Below are 22,946 nucleotides of genomic sequence, written 5' to 3'. Positions count from 1 at the left end.
CTGACCATCAAACATGGTATATCAATCCTGGATTTAAAAAACAATCTTCACAGGGCAACCTGATATATGTTTATTGTAAATTGGGTGCAATACATTAAGTACAGAAGATAAAAAAAAGATCTTAAAGGGACCATATGCTTTTAGGCCCAAGCAGAACAGCCTCAGAAATCTTCTTTGCAATGGTATATGACAAGCACATCCATGTCATTCTTTGATTGACACTGCCAAGACTGCATCTGCATCAGGATAAAGACAAAGCCATTGTCCCTTTAGGAATAATTGAAATGCATGACATAAGCCAACAACAAGAGATCTAAAATTAGACCGGTTCCCAATTCCAACAAAACGGCAGATACTAGGAACCAGTCTAAGAAACCACTACGAATTCCCAATTCTTTCGAACTACCCGACTAACGAACTTCTTAACATGACGGACGAACTGACAAAACTCCATAACGAGACTAGACTGACGTGGGCAAATTCTATTCAGCCGACACACAACAGAGATGCTGGCCAAAATAAAAAAATCATGTGGTTCCTACCAAGTTCATCAATGACATCATAGTGGTGTTCCGGTATGGAAGAACCCCTGTCACTGCCATAAAGAGGTGTTTGCCTACCCAGGGACATCCGATATAAGTCTGCCTCATACAAGACTGCAGCGGGATTTTAATAGGAGACTGGTTAGTTTGAGTGCAGGAAAAATTGTTGGATTGGAGGAACGGGGGAAATTCCCAGAATATATTTATTAAACCCCACAAAAAAGCCGAGGGACCACACTGATTATCATGAATAGACTTTCAATACTGAGATATACAGGTAAAACTCACATATACTGTTTTACAAAGACAAGTTTTCGGGCCCTGAAAACGTGTCTGTGAAAACACAGTGTATGTCAGGATTTCCAGTATATCAGCCTCCCTCCCCGAAATGGTTTGCTGGTTAGACAGATAATTATGTCATTCTAAACTTAGGGGACATTGGTGAAATATTTCATGATTCTCGGCCTAGGTGGCAAAGAAAAAGTTTGAGGAACCACAGCATTTGTTTGGTTTGGCCCTATCAGAGGCAAAATTGACCAGCAAACTATATATATGCATTACATGCCAATGTTAGAAGATATATTCAGCAAGAAAATGGAGATAATCAAAATACTTGCCTTCCTTGCACTCCTTTGCGACACGACTTTCCAACACGTCCATCTGGGTCTGCATCCGTTTCATGACGCGGTCGCTCTCCTGAGATTTACGGCAGTACGCCATGAAGATGATGACGATGATGATAACAGCGATGCCGATTGCGACACTTACACCGATGATAACAGCGATTGGGAGCGTTCCCGCTGGTTCCTCAAAGTTGATGCGTCCGATGGGGAAGGTCAGATTACCGACGTGTACCTGCAAAACGTCACAAAGCAAAGATGGCCAATGTTGTCTCATGTCCTGCACGAACCCCAGCCCAACTGCTCAGAGGTCATTAGAATTTGACGTGACAGGCCCCAACTTGGGACAGCAGCATGTCTCAAACAGGCTAGTCCCAGTTTCTCAAACAGAACTAGAAATTTAGTAAGGAAAGAAAGGGTGAAGTTGATGGGTTGGAGAAACATCTGAGACTCCTATCTATTACTTACAAAGACATTAGGACTGCTTCCCCCATTCTGGCTTGGCTGCCTGCTTGGTGGTTTACAGTTGAGCTGTCGCATTCCAATAGACGTCACGTTACAATAACCCGTGCCGATCCTGACGATGATGTCAGACTCCTTCAGCGCATGGTTCAAATTGTTGCCCTGAATTGAAAGCAAAAAGAGATAATGAACATAAAGCATATTGTGTCTGGCTTTGATTAGTTTCAGTTTTATACTTAAAAGTTGCCCCTTATCGAGACAGATTACAGTCAAAAAAGTGGAAGAAGTTAGTAGGATGGGCAGAATTCTGAAGATAAACACAACTTTGCCTCTCATCACTTACGTCAATTGTTAGGTAGTCACTCTTGCTCTGGAAAAACATAACACCACCTTTGAAAGGCATAAACTGCGGATTCGGATAAATCGAAAACTTTGGCACTCCGGTCCCCTGATTACTGTTGTTCCTCGTGACCCGCACTTTCTGCATGATGAAACCGTATGGAATCTGCTTTGGTTCGTTGGCATTCGTGACAAGTCCGGAGGCGTTGACGTCAGGGGAAAAACACTTCATTGTTGTATATGAGGTGACGTTGCAATCCTGAAAGGTATACAATACTTATCATCATTTACCTCTGCTATATCATCAAATTTCTAATGGCTGTTTCGGCACCAATTTTGACCGACTCTGCAATCAAGTCAAGAGAATTTGCAAAGGGTGAAATGAAATAGTCTTGTGTCTTTATCATGTCAACTGAAGATCCAACCACACTACTAAAACTGGAGGGCAACTACCCTTACCAGAAAATTTCCATGCCTTTTAAAAAAGCTGCCTTCATGAAGAAAGAATGTTCACCAAGGCAATGGAGGAAAGCCCCAAGGGATTTGCCTCCATTGCCTATGTGAACTTCGAGCCCTGAACTTATGAAACTTACACTGATATAGTCAACGCCGTATACACGAGCAAACATCATAGGGTCCTGCACAGCTCCCAGCCCAGTTCCTCTGACCTTCAACATGACACCACCACTCAAGATTCCCTTCTCTGGGTCGACGCTGGTCACTGTCGGGTTTGGCACGTACGAGTATAGCTGTCTGTCAAACCGGACCTCTGCACGGTCAAATTTCATCATGATGCTGCCGTTTTTCACTTTGTCTGAAGCAGACGTGATGCACTCAGCAGTGTTCTCGTTTTTGCTGGAAAATGTGAAATCAATGCATCAAAATATTGGACTTGTTCTACATAGGTCCTCCTAAAATGGCTGACTTCTAGTGATTAACGTCTTTCCTGACCGCTGTCATGGGGCGACATGATGGTCAACTTGTTGGGCCAGCCTTACAACACGTGGCACTGATGTCAGACTCCATAGAGGCTGACCCCACAACTTGGCCAAGTTTGACCACTCAACCACAAGAGGCTTCATCTGTAAAGAGGCGACTGATCATGATTATATGGAAGTATGACACACCAGACGAAGTATTGAACAGACACATCAACATGAAACAATCTGAAACTGGCCTGAAGTTGACTTACCTGATGACCTCACATGGTAGTCCACCCACCATTGCCATAATATGACTTCCCGCATTCATATATTTTCCAATGATTTTTAATTTGGTGCCGCCAGAAACAAGGCCAAAAGTCGGGTTGATGTTCAAGATAACCGGTTCCTGGAAGAGAGAGATTATTGAAAACTAAACCACACAGAACTGGCGCCACTCTACGATTGGACTGTCAGGTAGTCGAGTGAATAAAGAGTGCCAACAGCTCTCAGATGGTGGGTCTAATCCATGTTCAGATTATTTCCTCATTTGACTTATATGGTCTCTCTCTCTCAGATACCAACCAAAGTCTTCTCTAGGGTCTTCAGTTTCCTTCTACATCAAATGCCCAGCACTGACCTCACCTCTCATCTCAATATCCAAGGACTCTACAATAATGCCAAGGCTTGCAGTGAAAGGTTTAAACTGCAATTTTTTGACAAGGAGCGCATTAGTCCGCCACAAACTGTTACGATATTGGTGCAATTTCTTCCCAGGTAATTGAGGTCAACTAATATGAAAATTGAGCACAAAATGACTCTTAATCCACATGACTGATCTGGCTGATTTTTCTATTCTTCAGCCTGTGGAGATGCTAAAACACTTTGAAGAAAGCTCACCACATAGTGAAAATCAGTTGTCGACTCTGCAATGTAGTTCGTGTTTACAACGATCTTGACCCGGCCAAATTGCTCGCTGGGGCTTGCTCCAGTCACACATTTGATACTGAAAGAAATGAACATGCATCAACTCTACATTTCATTTCATGTTACAAATTAAGGTACAGGTATATTTGCATCAATTGCTGGCAGAAGTTGACTGAATCAAGAATGGAGGTAACATTTCTGTCGGAGATGGTGTCCATCTGTAACAATTTAAGCTAGCTTGTAAGCTCAAAGACTGGGGAATGATACTTTTGTTGCAGACCTATCAATAAGTCGACTTGCAAAGCCACCGCAAGGTATCTTTTTCCACAACTGAAGTTGTAACGTACTAAACACCACAGAATTCTTTCAGAAGCTAAATTTTTGCATCCTCGCCTGTGAGAAATAGTACGGCTTACATGAGATGTCCACCACATTGACCCCTACCATGATGTCCTCCGGCTTCCTGCCCAGGTTCCCCCCATACCTAATTTCTAAACGAAACCTCTCTTGAATAAACACTTACATTCTTGCTTGAGAGAAGTAGTATGGTTTACACGGTTCGCCAGCAACACTGATGCCATCCTTGATGTCCTCCTGTTTCTTTCCCAGGTTGGCTCCCTCGATGGTGATGTTGGTACCACCCTCCTTGGGGCCTGATGTGGGGTAGAACTGCAACAAGAAAGAAGAGATATGAATCTTTGAACAGAGTGTGGTTTAGTTGCTAACCCTTTCAACTAACGGTCAATAGGTGCCTGGTTGATCTCCAAGGGCGGCAGGTCTTGGCAGGTATCTTTGTCTAACTTGCAAGGGCTGCCTAAACCATCCTTACACAGGCCGGAATCATTTCAAAACATCTATGAGCTCTGAACTTACCCTGAATATCTGAGGATTTGGACAAGTTGACGAACTCGACAGCCACTCCCTAGCACATTTGCCACGGATGTTACAGCCAAAGTTCACGCACCATCCACAGCCGTACTTAGAGTCGAGAATGAGGCAGCTACCACAGTTGTCAGCCAGGGCGGAGCACTTGTATACCTCAACTGGAAAAGGGAGGAAATCGGTAAGAGTTGAAAAATTTTAACTTGTGGTGTTGTTAAACACGTTATATGGCATGTCTGATCCAACAGCTGAGATTAAGCGGATAAACACGTTATATGGTATGTCTGATCCAACCGCTGAGGATCAGTTGATAAACACGTTATATGGCATGTCTGATCCAACAGCTGAGGTTGAGCTGATAAACATGTTATATGGTATGTCTGATCCAACAGCTGAGGTTGAGCTGATAAACACGTTATATGGCATGTCTGATCCAACAGCTGAGGTTGAGCTGATAAACACGTTATATGGCATGTCTGATCCAACAGCTGAGGTAAAGCTGCTAGGACAACATTTTGACTCTTTAAATGTGTGCCTAGATCTTGCAGGTGCAGTGGTCTCATGTTCAGATGACTGCAGATTTGAGAGATAGCTGTGCATTGCGAGACAGAAAAATTGGGCAGAGGAAAGGACATCTTTGAGGTATCTTCATGTATTAATTTCTTTTGTAAGATGAGCAAAAGAAGCCAACCTAGATTGGTGAATTTCTGGAAATGTGGGTTTCTTTGTGTAAGGAGTACATTGTGACATTCCTTTAATTCAAAGATTCTGTCAGTGTGACTGTAAGTAAACGATGCACAAACAAGTGATTATAATCACTGTGCAACAAAAGGATCTCTCATCTGTGGGTAAAACCAGTCATAGTTGGGTTTGATATGGACTGACCTGTGACAACCACCACTTACAGGCGATTATTGTCGCATGCGATTTAAATCTCTTATTTGCGGGCAATTTAGTACATGTTACTGCACATGTCTTTTTTACATTCAAATATGATGATCATGATAGTGATAATTAGTGCAGAGTTGCCATAAAAGGTGAAAAGCTGATGAAGGAGAAATTGTGATAAATCTCGTGGCCGTTAGTTCTAGTCATCACACTCAAATGACTAAAAGTCTAGACAGAACATTCTCTTACATTAGTTCAGAGACAAAGACCCTGGTACTTCAAGGGTTTGAAATGTGATGATGGAGTAGAGTCCAAGCAATAACTTAGGTGACTATACCAAACAGCATCAAAAAGTCATGCATAATGAAAATCACAACACAGCCATCCACATGCAACAAACAATCAGAAACACAACATCAGGCTTTCCAACTTCTATCAGTAGCCTGTTGTGGTTGCCAGGCTGAACCGATAGCAGAAGAAAACTGCCAGGCTGTCCTAGAGGCTGCCCCTAATAGCCTGGCAGAAAAACTTTTAGAAAGTTATTTCGGATTTCGTGACTTCCTTATCATATCTAACCCACCAAACACATTGGAAATGAGTATCTACAAGTTTATTTCAGCCTCAAAATCTCCCTTGTTGGTTTTATTAGTTTTAGTGTTGCTTACAATCGATTCCAAAGAAGGTAGGGTCTTAGTGCGTCTTTCACAGCAGACCTTCAACAATGGTTGGAGTGGAGGAGAAGCTGGAAAGCCCTGACAACCCAAGAATGGTGGAGCAAGAAAAACTGATACAGTTATAAAATCATTGTACGTTTTATTGTAACAAGACCACAGTAACCTTAAACTGGAACAAACTAGGAAATCTATAACTTATCGAATCATACTCGACCATTCGTAAGGCGAAATGTTTGAACACTATGACCTTGACCATGTTGATCTGCCACAGACGTCACAACCGATCATCAAAACTTCCCAATCAACCAAGATATTTACCTAACGAGAGAAGCCATCGTAGAAAAACAAACCAATCCCTTCTGATGGGTCATTGTTTTCTATTCATTTGGGAGACTTTTTCCGAGGCAATCATCGACTAATGACAATATTAGGTAGGGAGGATATTAGGTTGGCTCGATCAACCGGTCGTAGAATGTGACCCTGGAAGTCTAATGAGGCCACTTGTCAGATGCTCTAGGTTGCAACCAGTTCTGATGCGCGTTAGTCAATCACGATCGGAGTATATTTTCTGGGAGTTTCTTTCAACAACTCCAAATGACATCAGTAGGTACACTTGATGAGATAGGCTTCAGACTTTTTGAGGCAATTACTAATCATTACTACTTGGTGAGCGAGTTTTAATTCATCTCAAACATATTTAAGACAACAAACTCACCCCAAAAAATCAAAGATGACATGGCATAGGGAACTATACCATAATTCTCAACATTTCTAACACTAATATAATGGAGACTGATTGACACTGCCAAGTGTGACCACAACATCCATGCAAGTACACATGACAACATAGAGGCTATCTCAAAACTATACATATCACACCACACACACTCAACATACATTCAACATACACTACCAGGGCAATAATGTCATGAACATTCTCAAATGAGTTTAAATTCATTATTATCAAAATTATGATTGAAACTTTAACAGGACAAAGCCTTTTAATTGTACTGACAATTCTTGTACGGTGGGGTATCAAGTGAATGCCTTCATTTCAGCTTGACCTGTGAAGGCCTAAGAGATGACAAGACTGATGTCCAAACCTACAACCCTTGGATTGAGAGTTAGACATAGGCCTATAACCAGAAGATACGCTACTGCGCTCCACACAAGTAACCAAAAACCAAATTGAAGGATACAAATTGCGCATTATGTCATTTTTTTAAACATGATTTTATAACATTTCGTTTGTCTCTAATGGATTAAGTGTCACACACAGCAAAACAAAGGATTTAATCTTATCAGCATATCGTATTGTTTCAGTACCAATTTTAAAAGTCACTGGAGACCAATATAAGAAGTGACTAGCAGAGAACAAAGCAAGTGGTTTTAATTTCCGATTATCCCGATGCAACATCAGCAACTCGGAAGGGGAAAAAAAACCATCATCTCATCTCATTTGTCAGCAACATCACATCAGCTTTGTCAAAAGATGAAAGGAACCTTAGTGACAGCTTTAGAAAATATTTGAAAATTCAATGAAATTTGATACGCTATTTCATTAATTTAAACAGCAAATGGAGTCAACTTGATATTGTTTGGCAAGGCAGGTTCCCCGTAGATGTTAACTGAATAGAAATATGATGATCCATTAGCTGAACTTCCAATGGAGTAATGGAGAATCCTGGAAAGTTGCAAGCATTTTTGAGAGGACAAGTTTTTGACAATTCATATATTTGAGAAACTGTACACCATTAAGTTTCATCACCTTTTAAAGGTCATTTACATAAAGCCTTTGAAAATGTTCTATTTGCAGCCAAAACCAAGATTCAGAGAAGGTGTGCCTCAGGAATTACTCGTAAAGTATGTCAATTACGTCAATTGGGCTGAACACCTGACATGCTATGAAATGTATAATGATGTATACATGTATTTGTTTAGAATTCATGAACATGATGAATGACTGGCCTCGCTAACATATCAATACGGTGTAACTTGGTGCAAGCAAGACAGTGCAGATTCAGTCAACCGGGTGGTGCGTCGCAAAACAGGATCCGAAAACTTCTTGCCTTGTGAAGTAAAGTGGTACAATTATGAACCTACACAGCTGACACAACACATCATTTCTATAATTATACCATTTTACCTTATTCAAATGTGGACAAGAATGCTTGTATTGCTAACATGAATATTTTTTCAACTACACTCGAACATTCAGGACCATGATACGTATACTCAAGCATAGGACTAGCGTGGGGGACCATACAACAGCACAGCCCTTGTCGTCAGAACTTGAACGGGACATGTCAATGCCGCATTTAACCTTCAATGGTCACACAGTATTCGATACGTCATTTCCTCTTGACATATTCTCGGGGTGAAAATATGTCATGCAGTTTCCTTTTGGGTGACAAGGGCATAGCCAAGATGCCAAGATAACTTGAAAAGAATATGTCCTCGACCTTGAAGAGTTAAACTATGACCTCTGAAGGTCAAGGTCATTGACATGTTACCAAATCAACAAGGGCTGGACCAAAACACCCAGTCAAACTCACCCATGCCTGGCAAGGAAGAGAGAAAGGTAAATTACAGGTACATGAACTTTTTAAGGGAAAAAATGCGTAAAAAGAGAGAACATTTGGAGTAAAGAAAGCTTTGATAATGGAGTTGGTGGGTTTAAAGAGGGTGGTGTCAGAGATAGGTTTGTATAGTCTGCGCCTGACTGTATAGGAGTCGCTGCCCCTTTTGGCTCTGATGATTAATGCCTTTAACATTTGTCAAGCAAAATGAGGCTGAATGCATGCACTTATGTATTATTCAGGAAGTGGCAGTGAATTGTAAAGTCACTCTGTGTTCTGTCGTCTCAAGCACCTTGCAGGATTCTGATGGTGGAAAGGAGAGGTGTTTGACAATGGAAAATGATTTCTTCTGGGGAAAAGTTTAGGAAGCATCTGACCATTGGCGAGAAGCCAATGCTAGAAGAGTTTTCTCCCCCTCAAACATATCAGGAAAGGAACTGTTTATTCAGTCAGGCTGCCACACGGACAGTGCCTTTGTCTAAAAGGCAAGAAGGCAACTTCTCTCAAAACTTTTGTTCTTGGGTATGGCATATACCATGGATAAAATGTAAAGGACAAGAATTCTCAGTGAATTAGGAAGGGTCCCTCACTGAGAACCCTTTGGTGGTGGGTTTCCACAGACTTTCATGTCCGTTTTGGACAGCATATGGGATAGGGCAAGAAATTCCTCTATCTTAATGTAGACGAAACTCCTAACCTCCAACGTATATTGGATTTTCATAATATAATTTTGTTCGAATAATTTTCGAATAAATTTCAAAACAACTTAGCAGGGTTAACTGGGTAAAAATTATCCGATTGAATAAGAACACAAAGAACTACATCACCAATACGAAACACAATACACATGGTCCCATATATCATAAGGGCTAGTCTAACATAGAGCACCATCTACTGACAGATCGTGCAAACAGTGACGCGTATAGTAGCTATTTACGTGTCGCTATTTCTCGTGAGCGCCCAGTCCCTAGAAATGTCGAGGAGAGAAAGAGTGATGGAAAAGGAAAGAGAAAATGTGAAGGATTGGATCTGGTACGATTATAAGCAAACACAGTCCCTTTAACACCTGTGGTCTAACATCTATATCAGAAACGTAGCTGAAAAGGTCCTCTCGTGTACCTCATTACAACATCATCAGTTCTGCATTGCACTTATCCTTGGATATGTCACATTTTACAAAAGTTTTTCCCGTAACAAGAGAATTGTTTATTTTGTGCCTCGAGTTTACTGCCAGAAGAATCCACAAGATTGAGAAGATGTGTGTAACTTAGGGCAACAAAGTCCAAGCTCACCAAGTGAGTTCCCAACATTTTTAACACCATCATAGTCAAACCCCATCCCCCCTCTCCAAAAAACTCCAGCAGAGATGACTGCATGGTTTTTGTAATAGCAACCCAACGACCAGAGCTGGTCCCTGATCTGTATGAAAAATTTGTGGAATTTCCCCCAAAGTAAAGATTTCAATACTTCTGGCACAGGTGATAAAGGACAATGCAAGAGCGTAAATCTATAGCAAGTTCATATCATAATGTTATGTCCTGGAAGAATGAACAGCAGACGCTTGATAACCTACCCTGTATGCCTGTCGGGTTGTCAATTGCCTTGCCTGCAGTCCCCCAGGTTATCTTGAAGGGAACATTGCGCACACCTGTATCCTCAGGGTAAGAAAACTGAAATGGGAGATTTGCAAAATCAGCACTTTTTTTATAACTTGAGCAGCATCAGAATCACCCTAAACAAGAGTTCTGGATGATGGTGATAGACTCTCACAATTTGGTGGTGGTGCCCATCAAAATTTAGCTGAACTGGTCACTTCAATGATAAAGCCAATCCCTGGTTTGTATGAGCCCAAGTCAATTCATTCATAACTTCCTATTAAGAACCTACCCTCGTTGGATCACATTTGATGGTCTTGATTCCACCTGTGTTTGAAACGACCAGACGAGCATTCACCTCTACACCGCCGTCAATGTTGAAGTAACAACGGAGATCAATTTGAAAGTCCTGAAATAAAAGCAAGAACATTTAAGAAATTAAGTTATATTGGTTAGGCTATAATTGTCTCACCCATGCTGGACCAGCATCACACAACCAATAACCTTGAAGCACACCCTGGAAAGATGTCTAAATGAAAAACATTTTGCTTTGACTTGGCCCTAGACACCAGCAGTCCAGAGGAGAATAACTTGCCTACAACTGCAAACAAACGCAGCTCATACGTTGGAGGTTACAACAACTGGTAGGAACTATTGCACAGAGAAACAGAGGCAGAGAAATGGCAATATGCTTTTCCGACCAAGAAGCGTATTCAGCGAGTTTGCTTTTTCTTTACCTTGAGATTGACTGCGGTAACGATGATGTTTTCCTCATGTCCAGATGGTACGAGGATCTTTGTGTCGCTGGACTCTATCCGTGGACACATTCCAGGCCCGACCCTGTCGCTGGTTCCAGGTGTCTGAAAAGAAATATAGACAAGTCGTGGAGCAAGAGAGTGGTCAAGAGCCATCTATCACGGATGCTGAGGATCACAAAGAGGAGACCAAAGGTCTGTCGAGTCTGTGTGCCTTGTTTTCACTGGACCAAAGCGGCACAAAGTTTAGAATGACGATGCAACCATGGCCATATGTAAGCCAGGTACCTTTGGACCACACTCCCTTCAATCATTTCTGTTACCAGTACAGCATTAACTATCTTCATCAAATTTGCATCTGATTAGCAAGAATTCAGAAAAACTTACATTTTTTCCAGTGACCAGCACCTCGCCCTTTCCACAGACTTCCCGATGGTAGACACACCTATGGTTCTGAATGCACCAGTTACATGGGTAGTCACTCTGGGTACAAGAGGTACATCTGGAAAGAGAAGATATAAAACTCCATAAGAAGACCATACAAGAAGTTTTGCACTCGTCAATAAACTGACAAAATAACATCCAGGAAATAGGGTGTCTAATTGTTGCAAAATTGTTATCAGTTTTGGTGTTGGGGTTGGTAATGACTGCAGGACGAATGTAAATTGTCAATTTCCTTCTACAGAATGAACTTAGGGGTTAAGTTATTTATCAAACCCGTGAACTACTGTCATGGAGATCGAGCATGTTTAGCCTAATCAAGAGGCAAGAAGGCTCAACCAATTTGTCGGAGGCACATAGCATCATTACTAGCACGGACATTACAACAAATTGCCTGATAAAATTTGCAATAGAATGTCGTTGACCGTCAAAAGTATAAAGATGGATGGTGACGAGTTGTCCCGGCCAGTATCCACGATAAACAATTCAATCAATGGCCACAATCTTGAGAAAGTCTACTGAGTGAGGACTCTCCAACGATGGTCATATTATGTCTGAACAATTGCTAACTACGGATTTTTACCTCTTGTGAAGCTACTTTGTGTCAAAGGAATATTTGTAGTTAGAACTAACCAATAAACTTCTCAGAGCAACTCGTTCCAAACGACCATTTGTAGTCAGGACTATTCTCGGGACAACTCGTTCATCTCTGCCAATCCAAACAGAAACTTGGAAAACTTATTCACATTTAAAGTCATATCTCTCCCCTCAGTCAATAATATCCGGCCAGTTGGCCAGGAACAATGGGAAACTCATCACTCTGGGTGAAGGAACATCCTCGAGCACATCATATCAGTGGATAATCACCATTTAGCTTCTAATTTACCATTCTTCTCAAAGTTACACTTCGCCCCAGGTTACCGTTACGAATACCAATACCCGCTAATACTTTACTAACGCACTTGATGATATATCGCTGGTGTGTGGGAATGCGACGCGCAATTACCGCGCTACATATTGGTTTTGTTATCTTACGGCGTGACTCTTCTGATATAGTAACAGGTACCTCTGGCGGTTTTTGATCAAGTCGACACCAGCCAGTGGTCATAACTGATTGTAGAGCCAGTGGTAGAATGCAGATATAGAACAATACTGGACAGGTCCAAATTCAGAATCATTTCCGACTTCAGACACTCTGAGAGTCCAAATTGGCACTCCAAAGTCCAAATCACGAAAGCTTGACTAAGAAATACAAATTAGGAATCCTTCACATAAAAACAAGAACTGTGTAGTGGAAGCAATGAATCGAGAGGTACCTGAAGTCAGTGCATACCAACTTTAAAGTCCGACAAAATGGATTTGACCAAAGACAATTTTGGGTTCATTCATCCCAAAAGGCCATCTATGATGACTGATAGTCATTGGACCATATCAGAGAGATAAGACATACAGAATCTTCATCATCCTCATCATCAACAATGGAAGAAAAACGCATCCTGTTTGACTAATGATAATTTGCATCCAAAGCAAGAAGTAGATAACCATTAGAGTTGGACTATTCCTGAGAGAATGAGTCCAAACTGTCAGAGTGGCTTATAACATGACAGAGTGGGACCCTTGCCGTCTTTCACCAAAGACCAGAAGAAAATCACTTACATCAGATGCATCCACCTCAATAATCATCCCCCACTAAAGACGCACATCATCCTACGCTCGTCTTTATGAAAATAATAGCAAAAGTCATCACGTCTGAGTCCTGACAATTTGCGGCAGAGAATTACTTCTGATTGCCGCAAAAGCTAAGTTCTGTCGATCTGCGGTGGAAAATTAATTCCGATGGCACCTAAGCTACTTGTCCCGCATATCAATAATCTGTGCGAGTTCAATTCTATATTTGATGAATCCCGACCATCCTCTGCAGTCAGGCATGAACGGTTCATCCAAGTGATCGATTATCTCTGAGCTATCGCTACGAGCTGCTTGATTACCTAGTAGGGCAGCTAGGATCTGCTGCAAGCCTAAGATAGCGAGGGTTTGTAATTGCTTACAAGGAACTGCAACTAGTTATGGATAACTTGTGGTAGGCAATTATTAGCCATTTAGGATATTTGCAGTCGTTGAATGATACACCAGAACCTCTCTATTATGGAGACCCTTTGGATTGACAAGTGCGGTTCTTAAAAGAGAGGTGTCCTGATAACGGAGGTCAATTTCAACTGAAATGACAAGTTTGGTAACAAAACCAGTGTCCTTAACTTAATAGATAGGGTGTCTGGCAAACAGAGCTGTCCGCTAAGAGAGGTTCAACTGTAAACGACTGCATCAATGAAAAGTTAAATGTTCTCTCTACCATCCATCATAGTCTCATCCTCAACACTTCTGGACCCAAGAGACACATACTTGACTTCAAATGCTCTTGAAAAAAAACCCATCTCCATTTATATTCATGGTATCTAGCCATATATTCACAAGTAGGAATTATTGGCCGTGCGGTATGCGTCGCATAATTCAGGCAAACCAGAACCGATAAATGCATGATTACTGCCAAACAAGTATTGATATTTTCAGTGAAATGGATGAGTCTTTCATGTGGAAATGCCAATATATGGCGTAATTCTTGACAGTGTTCGAAGAAGATAAGAAGAGTACCATCGACGATGAAGCGCCACAGTAAAATATTCCGTGATGAGCTCCTCAAAACTGGATCAAACTATTCCATGCATATAGAGTACGAAAAACCAATATTCTAAAAGTACTTGTAATAGGATATATGATACTGGGGCATTAGGATTGGGGATGGAATTTAGATACCGAAGTGCTGGAATGTGTTGCCTCTATTGAAAGACACTGACCAGCTTCAGATGGTAATTTCGGTACATTTCGTCAAGATTATGATAGAGTTTTGATCTTTTTTCCTTTTGTAATAAAGCAGTCAATCCTGATGTATTTTAGAGAGGTACAAAACATGTTATCAGGACGCGGCTAAGGACACTCAACAGCGGAATCCGGCAAATAAAGAACGGTTATCAAGATGAAGTAGCCGGGAATCTCAAAGATTCAACGCAATGAATAAAGTGACTGATTTGCGAGAGGAGACAAGGCAATGATGGGAGAACTTCAGAGTAGAAGAGAGTGTGACCGTCCATCCATTCGAGATCAGCGGTGTAGCATCCTTACAAATACAATCAGTGATATTGCCAATATTTGTAGATATCTTAAGAGATTGGACCAATGTCACATTTTGATCTGCACGATCACCAGTATTTATAATCATAGAACCAAGAAAGTAAACACACCCAAGCAACACAATCTTAAGGCAAGGCATTTCTGAAGACTTGATTATAGAACCTTGACCATAAGCAAAAAAAACCTTGGCATTTTTTTGAGTGCCTAACTGAAGAAGGCAAAATAACTCAATATTTTCATCCCAAACCTCTAGCAACACCATGTATGCCAACTTGAGCTCTTCTGATGCTCAAGATGCATTCATTGTCTGAACTGGTTTTTGTCAGTCCCAATACGTGTTGTGCAACAAGCAAGGAATTGTTTAATAAGTCTTCAAAGAAGAGCCAACACCAGGTGATCCAATTTCCAATACACCATAGCGTCTTTCAACAGGAAAGATTTTTCAACGATAAAGACTAGTATACTTTCAACAAGAAAGAACCAACCCCCAAGTGATTTCTCCATCTTGAAATAGCACGCACAGACCTTGGGAATGCGCGACATAAAACGGCTGATGGTGGTACGTCTTTGTGACACAAGAGCTCTTAGAAGTCGATCAACAAAGTATGGTAGGACAAAGGCGAGAGGGAACCAAGCTGGGAGGGCAAAGTGATAATATGTGACAAGCAGGACAAGTCTGTTTCACATCAATAAGACCACATGTAACTGTGTTACTGCAAATGTGGAAGGACAGCAGTATACATAATGTTCAGGCAAATTAAGTTGGGATGTCTGTCCAATCTTTGCCTGAAGAACAGGCCAGCAAGGAAGTTTCTTAAGAAACTCAAGAAGATTGTATTATAAGTAGGACGTAGTATAACCATCAGACAATCCAGGGATGATCTTGAAAATTCATGAATGTGATATTGACAGATTACGTTCACCTAGCGAAAAGAACACAGAATTGATTTAACCTTAATGGATCACGACGACAACACAAAGATAGAGTATGTTCTGAAATAAGAACTCGCCAATAACGAAATGCATTTGTTATGTCACGTCACAACCATAAATCTACAGTCCAGCCATAAGACATTGAGGCTAAATTAGCCCCACCTCCCGAAGCCAGAACGACCCATAGCAAATATCATAACGACACGACCGACAATTGTGTCAGCCCCTTAGTGTTCCACCTAACCTAATACAGCTCTGGCCCACGTTTCTAATCTCGTCCCATACAAAAATGTGCATGTCTGCAATCTGGTGAAAGAAGATGGTAATTTGTTTTCGTCAGCTCGGAAAGGGGATTAGCCAAGAGCAGACGACAATACCCATCGGCAGACGACAGGAGGCAAATGGCACAGGTCAAGAAGGACGTGATTCAAAGGGATGGAAAAAGGAGAAGCTTTGTTGTTTTTATGATATCATGAAGTATGCTATCTGCATGTTGAGGTACTTTCATTGGAAAGCTAGCTTAGCAAGCAAAAGTCAAATCCAAGTATTCCAGGCTCGCAGTAGTTTCAGTAAGAAAGCCTGCATTCCAGTGAAGTTTGTTGTCAAGTTAAGCCTAAACATTCGTTTAGTAAGAAAGACTACTTTCTTCTACAGATTGATGCCAACTTTACAGAGAAGACCAACAAGATATGATGTTACTCCTGACCATAACTGTACACCGAAGAAGACCACTCCATCAACCAGTGTCTGTTGGAATTCCTTCAGTACCAATGGAATTTCATACTTGCGTGATGCATCCAATCGGAAGGGAATCTGTTTGTTTTCAAACCTCATATCGGTCGCCAACGTTGGACAATCAATCACTCGACTTCAATCAATCAACGTTAGCAGCTCCATGGAAGGCAGGTTGGGGATCAATCCATGGATAGCAGAGTGGGGGTTGTGCATTGTCTTCACTTAAGAGCTAAGCCTATCTCTAACCAGTTTTTCTTCAGAGCTAAACCAAGCCCTGACCAGCTTTACTTTCGAAGTATTCCCAGCCCTGACTGACTAGATCATGATAGAATTTACTTTTTGAGGACTGAGGAGGGCCAAGCAATGCTCTTTATTTCAGAATAAGGTTTAACTTTGACTTGATTCCATGGTGTGATGGAGTAGGGATCTGTGCCCAGTCTTTGCTGCTTAGTTGAAGTATTGAGATTTTTTCGAAGACACTAAGCTTTAGTATCCACGTATTCACCAAGGAGTCAATCCTAGTTTAATCACGTGACTTCAAGCCAACATCCCAATATCAGTATTTGAGTAATTTTTTTAAAAGCTTTAAAAAGCTTGGAAGTTGGCATGCAGTCAAACCGCAGTCAACTCGTCTTACTTTGCAGCTTTCTGTTCTAATAAATGTTGTTATTGAAATATTTATAAAAGTCATCAATGGACATGTCCATCCATTCCTTTTTCCGCACAAGAGGAATATAGCCCTCAGCATCTCCGACTTCTTTCCACCGTATCACTTAATTTCTGGAAACCACACAATGTAATCATGGCGACCAAATCCCATCGGCCGCAGAATCTGCATAGAACTTCTGATACCATTGTCAACAAGAGAAAGAACACACAAAACTAAAAATACTTCCATTTCCTCATAAATCACTCGAATAAGTCCACTACGGAAATGAAGTATCCATTTCAGTCCAAAGTTGAGCCAGTCCTCGCAGGAAGCCTGGCTGTAGATTTCCTCTTGAGGATCAGTTGAGTACGTTCGGCTGGGAGTTTGGTATTAAAGTCTGAATTGGGATAGTGATGTGGACATTTGCCCCTGGATTTATTTTGTATTTTGAGACTACATTGGATATAAATTCCATTATATACCAGTATGATTAGGATCAATTGCAAAAACCCTAAATTCAAGATAGGTCCTGCTGGGTTTACTTTACTAAAACAGGATATTTAGAAGGTTCTGATAAGGAGAATACTTAAATTGTTCGTAACTTGTTACAGAAAATAACTTACTTGACCATATCAACACTTGTCCGGATGATTATTGTGTTACAGTCGCAGTAAAATGGCTGCTGACTGAAATGAACAGTCGAACTCAGTCAGCTTGGTAACAATTGTATTGATTTCAATGTTGCTATATTCGGCTCGATTTATTTCCGTTACAGCCGCTGACAGGAAGTATTTATCATCGGTGCCCGACAGACGTACAATGGCCACCCGTCATCTGACATTGTTACGGCCATTTGATGTCGGTGCACGACATGGTCAAGACTGGTATGATTGCCAATTATGGTGTGCTGTATTGTCACCATGGTGTGGATTATCGCCTTGAAATGGGCAGTAGAGGGTCCGGCTGTTGTCGCTTGCTGGGTTGTCGATTGCCTTTTCTCAGGATATGGAGATATGCCCATTCATGGTTGAAGTCAGAAGTATAATCCCTTGTTATGCTTTACATTCTTGAAGTGCTACCTTTGACATGTTTGACTAGAATTTGTTCTGGCATCTCCTTGAGTTCACACTGTGAACTTAAACATCAAATTCAGGGTATGATCAGGTTTTCACTCACTGTCAAAAACTGCAAATAAACTCAACCAAATGTCTAAAGAAATGACTAAGTACCTAATAGCACAAAAGGTGCACCGACAGATGTTACAAACTTTTCTTTTATGCCAATATTGATCCAGTAAAAAAAACATCAGTATGCGCCAACTTTTTGTGAGTGTGCCTCAGGGCTATGCAGATGCAATGGACAATCCTCCGAGGGGGCAGCTGTGTCAGACACAATTGCACCATGCCTCAGGAATGGTCATGATAGGTCTATTGTCGAGTCACAACCTCCAGTCCCGAGGCTAGATTTCCTTAAATGCAGCCATCAGTTCATTGTGTTAGCCACATTTTCATAGTGTGTTCCACTTAGAGTAGGGACCAGTGACCATATTGACACTGAGTAAAGAACATTACTCGTGACTGACTTATAGTCCACATTCGAATAATAATGTCCTCCTTTTCCATCTTATCAACTGTAGGATCCATTCCCAAAAAGTAATGCTCTCAAGAATGACATGTTCTTGAGCAAATAACTTAACCTTACTTGCTTTGCTCTTGCCCCCAGGGTAATGAGAGACAATCATCATTATTCCTGCCCACATTTTGTTCCTAGATCAGTATGCGATAGTCGCAAGATCTGATGCACCACACCTACTAAACCCAATTTCCCCATCCCTCACCATCCAATTCTCTCCAATGTCCATCTTGACCACTGCATGTTAACTGAGTTACTGCAGACCTGATGCAAAATATTACCAATATAGACAGTTAGCATGCTACTCCGCAACTGAATATCCCAGGGAGAACAGTAGCAATGTCTATATTGACTATTTAGCCGAGTAAGCATGTAACCATCTCATTATAGCCCAATATCGAGATGTCCGAGCTTTTATATCCGATAGTTGACCGTGGTGGATACGCTTTACTATTGTTATTGCGTGATTCAATGCCCTTGGGAGCATACGGCAAGTTGATTTCTTGACGTGTGAACGGTGTAACTGCAGTATGATTCCCCAGTGGATAATTCGTTGCATGTGATGTCCAATAGCTGCACAATATAAGCATGTTACCATCTCTTTATTGTCCAATAATAGATGTCTAAGCTTGTAGGCATGCTCCTTGAATGCTGGCCATGAGGATTCCCTGTTGTTATTGCGTGTTTCAATGCCCTTGGGAGCTAAAGGCAAGGTTGGTTTCAAATGGTAACTGCATAACTGCACACTCATTGCCTGATATAAAAATATGCTAGCTTGCAGTTTCAAAACCTGATGGTCAACCATGCAGGGACAATATGTTCTCATTTATTTGGGCAAGGTTGATCTCTTACGTTAAGAGCATGACTGCTGAGTTATGGCCTGATACTTTGTCCTTGAGGGTGCTGCTGTAGCTGCATGGGGATTTTAAAATATTTGTATTCTCAAAAGACACTTTGTGATTTGATGACCTTGGAAGCTAAAGGAAGGTTTAATTCTCATGTTAACTGGGTAACTGCAGACTTATTGCCTGATAGTCCATCCTTGCATGCGATATCCTACAGCTACACGGTGGGAATCAAGTATATTTGTTTTCTTGTAAGCAGCTATTGCATGATTTGGTGTCCTTGATACGAGGGAAGGGAGTCAATATCTTTTATTCTCATCTAAACTGCAGAACTGCACAACTTATTACCAACATCTTCAATGTCGTAGTTTAACATGCCGCTGATATCAACAAAGAACATGATTCTATTGCGCCAAAACTGGAGGACTATTTCTATCATACACCCACAATGTACTACAAATAGACCAATAATTTTCCAACTTCACAACCGGCACATCAGAAAAATGCACAAGATGTCCCAGTTAGAGTGGGAAGGAAGACTCAAAACACCTTGAGAAAAACTCTTCAAAAGCAGAATCCACACAAGTTGAGAACATGACATTCATGGTGCAGTGATGACGTGCTCAAAATAATGAAAAGGAAACTGAGAGGTTGGAGAATGCCTACGTCTGCTTGTAGATCCAAATGTCTGCACGGAGAATGGATACGTCAGCTTGGAGAATTGTTAGGTCTGCTGCATTGAATCAATTTGAGAAGATATTTTCTACAGACGATCTAATTTCAGGCCAAACAGTTTTAAAGAAATTGATATTAAGGTGGTCTGGAGATGAGAAGGCAGATGTGGCATGTTAGATTTTGAGTAAGCAATTCAGTGTTGTCACCAGATATTTGCAAGGGCGTTGCAACAAATGTTCATCGAAGTCTACAGGAATGGTACAGATTCCAACCTATTCAAGGTATTTTTGAAGGAGATTGCTGTAAACCTTGATCACTTTCTCAAACAGCGGATCAGTTAAATTTCAGTTTACCGCCAGAGAAGTGTAGAAACATGCTGGACCTGCTGAAGCTTAAAGCTGCCTTTGTCAACTTCTACACCAAGTCGGAAGATCATCATGATGACGTACCCACGATATTCTCGGAAAGGATCAAGGCAAATCACCACCGATAACAACCAACTGACAACTCCTACGAAGGAAAGTAAACCAATAACCCATACTCAGATGTCCAACAGGCTGATTTTGACTGATGGCCAATCCGTGCCAACCGAAGCATGTAATGGTATGGCAATATTACGTTCTCGGCCGACTGATTGGTAAATAGGAATCGACGATGGAGGTCGACCGCAAATCTCATCAACTGGCGGCAGGAATATACGTAATGTCCAGATGAAAGGCAGCCGCGTGTTCAACAGGTGGAATAGGATGATTTATGGAGAAACTTTTGTGAACAAGGTCAAAAGTATTCTTCGTTTTTTTCCTCTGAAGAGTCATGGACATTAAAATTGTGATTTCAGATCACAACGACAAATATGGTTTGTTTGGGGCACTTATAATTTTTAATCACATAAGAAACTGCCATTCTTGCCTCAACAATGCTTTGATAATATCGAACACAAAGCAAAAGTGACAGATAAGCTTACAGCATGTCTCCATCACAATCAACAGAGTCCAAAAATAAACCTTTCCTTCCAGGATTGAAATTAACATTTCTTCTAAACGTAATTATAAAGTTAATTTCAAAGTTGCCTAAATCTCTTAAAAAGTTTGTACAAAAGCAAAGAAAAATTATTTAAGGGCAATCTGAATTGACTTATGTTGAAATTAGCCTCAGATATTCGAGGTTTTAGAAGAATGAGATTATACGTCATGTTATAGCACAAACCTATCAGGCAGCAACAGACTTTTTCCTCCGCTAATAACTCCCAGTATGAAGTTTTGCAATTAGCGCCCGATTTTTCCCGGGGAAGAATCATTTGCTGTACACATTAATCAGGGGGCAATCGCAGCTAATCCTCGTTTCTTTGCGACCTTAGGCGGCAGATTCATCAGTGTTAGTTTGTGCGATGCTCAGTAAATAAATCAGACAAAGTAACGAGGACTGTAATTTGCGTAATCTCAGTACTTACGCTCATATAGAAATTGTAGAATGAGAAGCTGGGGTTTAGTTCTACTGAAACTGAGTCAAATTCCTTGTACATTAACTGTACATAATATAACGGAAAGTCAAGAAAAATCAACCTAGCAAATCTTGGTATTGGTTCCATGATAGTTAACTTAAATTACCTGTACATTCCTAGTACAACAATCAGTGAAACATCCCAAAAGCTTTCGATGGAGATGAACTTATCGCACCACGTTGCAGCTTTAGACAATTTGGTAAGTCCGCAACGAAATTACAGGTAACTTTGGGAAGTCATTTCTGAACGAGATGGACGAGTTTGAGGATTTCTACAGGATGATAAATTGGAACCATTAGCATAAGAATGGCGAATCAAGGAAACTCGTTAATGATTCACCACTTTGCAAGATCCTCTTATCTGGTCGTCGCCACATCGCCAGAACATTCCCATCTCCTATTTAGGAGAGTTATTTCTTTCATTATTTAGACGGTACTCTTCATAACATGGTCCTAATCCGGCACCTAATATGTTTACGATGGAACGGTGTGTCCAGTTGTCAAGAAATTAGCCACAATGAGACTGGTGGAGTCAGACTAGACTCTCATCTTAACATGTGACCACAAATATTTCTTATGACTTCCCAAAGTGGTATACTGGGTAACATGTGAAGTTTCATCGCAAAAATACGAGACATATCTCATTTTAAATTTGGAATTTGACTGAAAATGCATTGGACAGTTTCTATCAAGGGCATTGAGAGGGAAACAAAGTCCGAATAAAGTGCCAAGTAAGAGCGGTAACAATTACAACATCAATATTCCAAGATATACATCACAAAGAGAAAGGCCAGAGTGCAAAAATCAGTCAGGCTACTCAGATTATGAATTTGTGGTCATGAACTAGAGTATACACAATCGCAGTCAACACCGACGAAGAGGGGAATGCTGGTCCATTGACCAGATCAACAAGGTAATGAATTCACTTCACTGACCAAAGACCGTATGAAATACACAGACGCATATTTAGTAAGCAAGCTAAAGTAAATACTTTTACCCAAGCGACAAGTTCTGATTGTACCCAAAGATATTCAATAAAATTCTGCAAATATTTGACTTGTCTGAGCAAATAAAGTAATACGTTATTAAGAAAACACTGACTGTATGATGGCAGATGTCAGACAGTACGCTATTGCGGTGATGGGGAATAAAATCAAATGCCATGTT

General features: G+C 40.9%; 1 protein-coding gene across 5 annotated transcripts in view; it reads right to left on the bottom strand.

The window, feature by feature from the left end:
* The window catches only part of LOC135491390 (plexin-A4-like), a 219,650-nt gene that overhangs the window by 22,369 nt on the left and 174,335 nt on the right, over positions 1 to 22,946 (bottom strand). For 4 of the 5 annotated variants that reach the window (XM_064777229.1, XM_064777230.1, XM_064777228.1 and 1 more), the window contains exons 9-21: positions 11,571 to 11,685; positions 11,166 to 11,288; positions 10,721 to 10,837; positions 10,407 to 10,503; positions 9,771 to 9,800; positions 4,684 to 4,853; positions 4,334 to 4,479; positions 3,784 to 3,889; positions 3,156 to 3,292; positions 2,557 to 2,818; positions 1,968 to 2,222; positions 1,631 to 1,786; positions 1,160 to 1,397 (exon numbers count right to left, since the gene is read on the bottom strand). In XM_064777229.1, coding sequence (XP_064633299.1) covers positions 1,160 to 1,397; positions 1,631 to 1,786; positions 1,968 to 2,222; positions 2,557 to 2,818; positions 3,156 to 3,292; positions 3,784 to 3,889; positions 4,334 to 4,479; positions 4,684 to 4,853; positions 9,771 to 9,800; positions 10,407 to 10,503; positions 10,721 to 10,837; positions 11,166 to 11,288; positions 11,571 to 11,685 — 1,952 coding nt within the window. The remainder of the gene's footprint in view (positions 1 to 1,159; positions 1,398 to 1,630; positions 1,787 to 1,967; positions 2,223 to 2,556; positions 2,819 to 3,155; positions 3,293 to 3,783; positions 3,890 to 4,333; positions 4,480 to 4,683; positions 4,854 to 9,770; positions 9,801 to 10,406; positions 10,504 to 10,720; positions 10,838 to 11,165; positions 11,289 to 11,570; positions 11,686 to 22,946) is intronic. The other variant, XM_064777231.1, reaches the window with a different exon arrangement.

This window comes from Lineus longissimus, chromosome 7 (assembly GCF_910592395.1).
Source record: "Lineus longissimus chromosome 7, tnLinLong1.2, whole genome shotgun sequence".
NCBI lineage: Eukaryota > Metazoa > Nemertea > Pilidiophora > Heteronemertea > Lineidae > Lineus > Lineus longissimus.
This window is presented reverse-complemented; position numbering and strand designations above follow the sequence as displayed.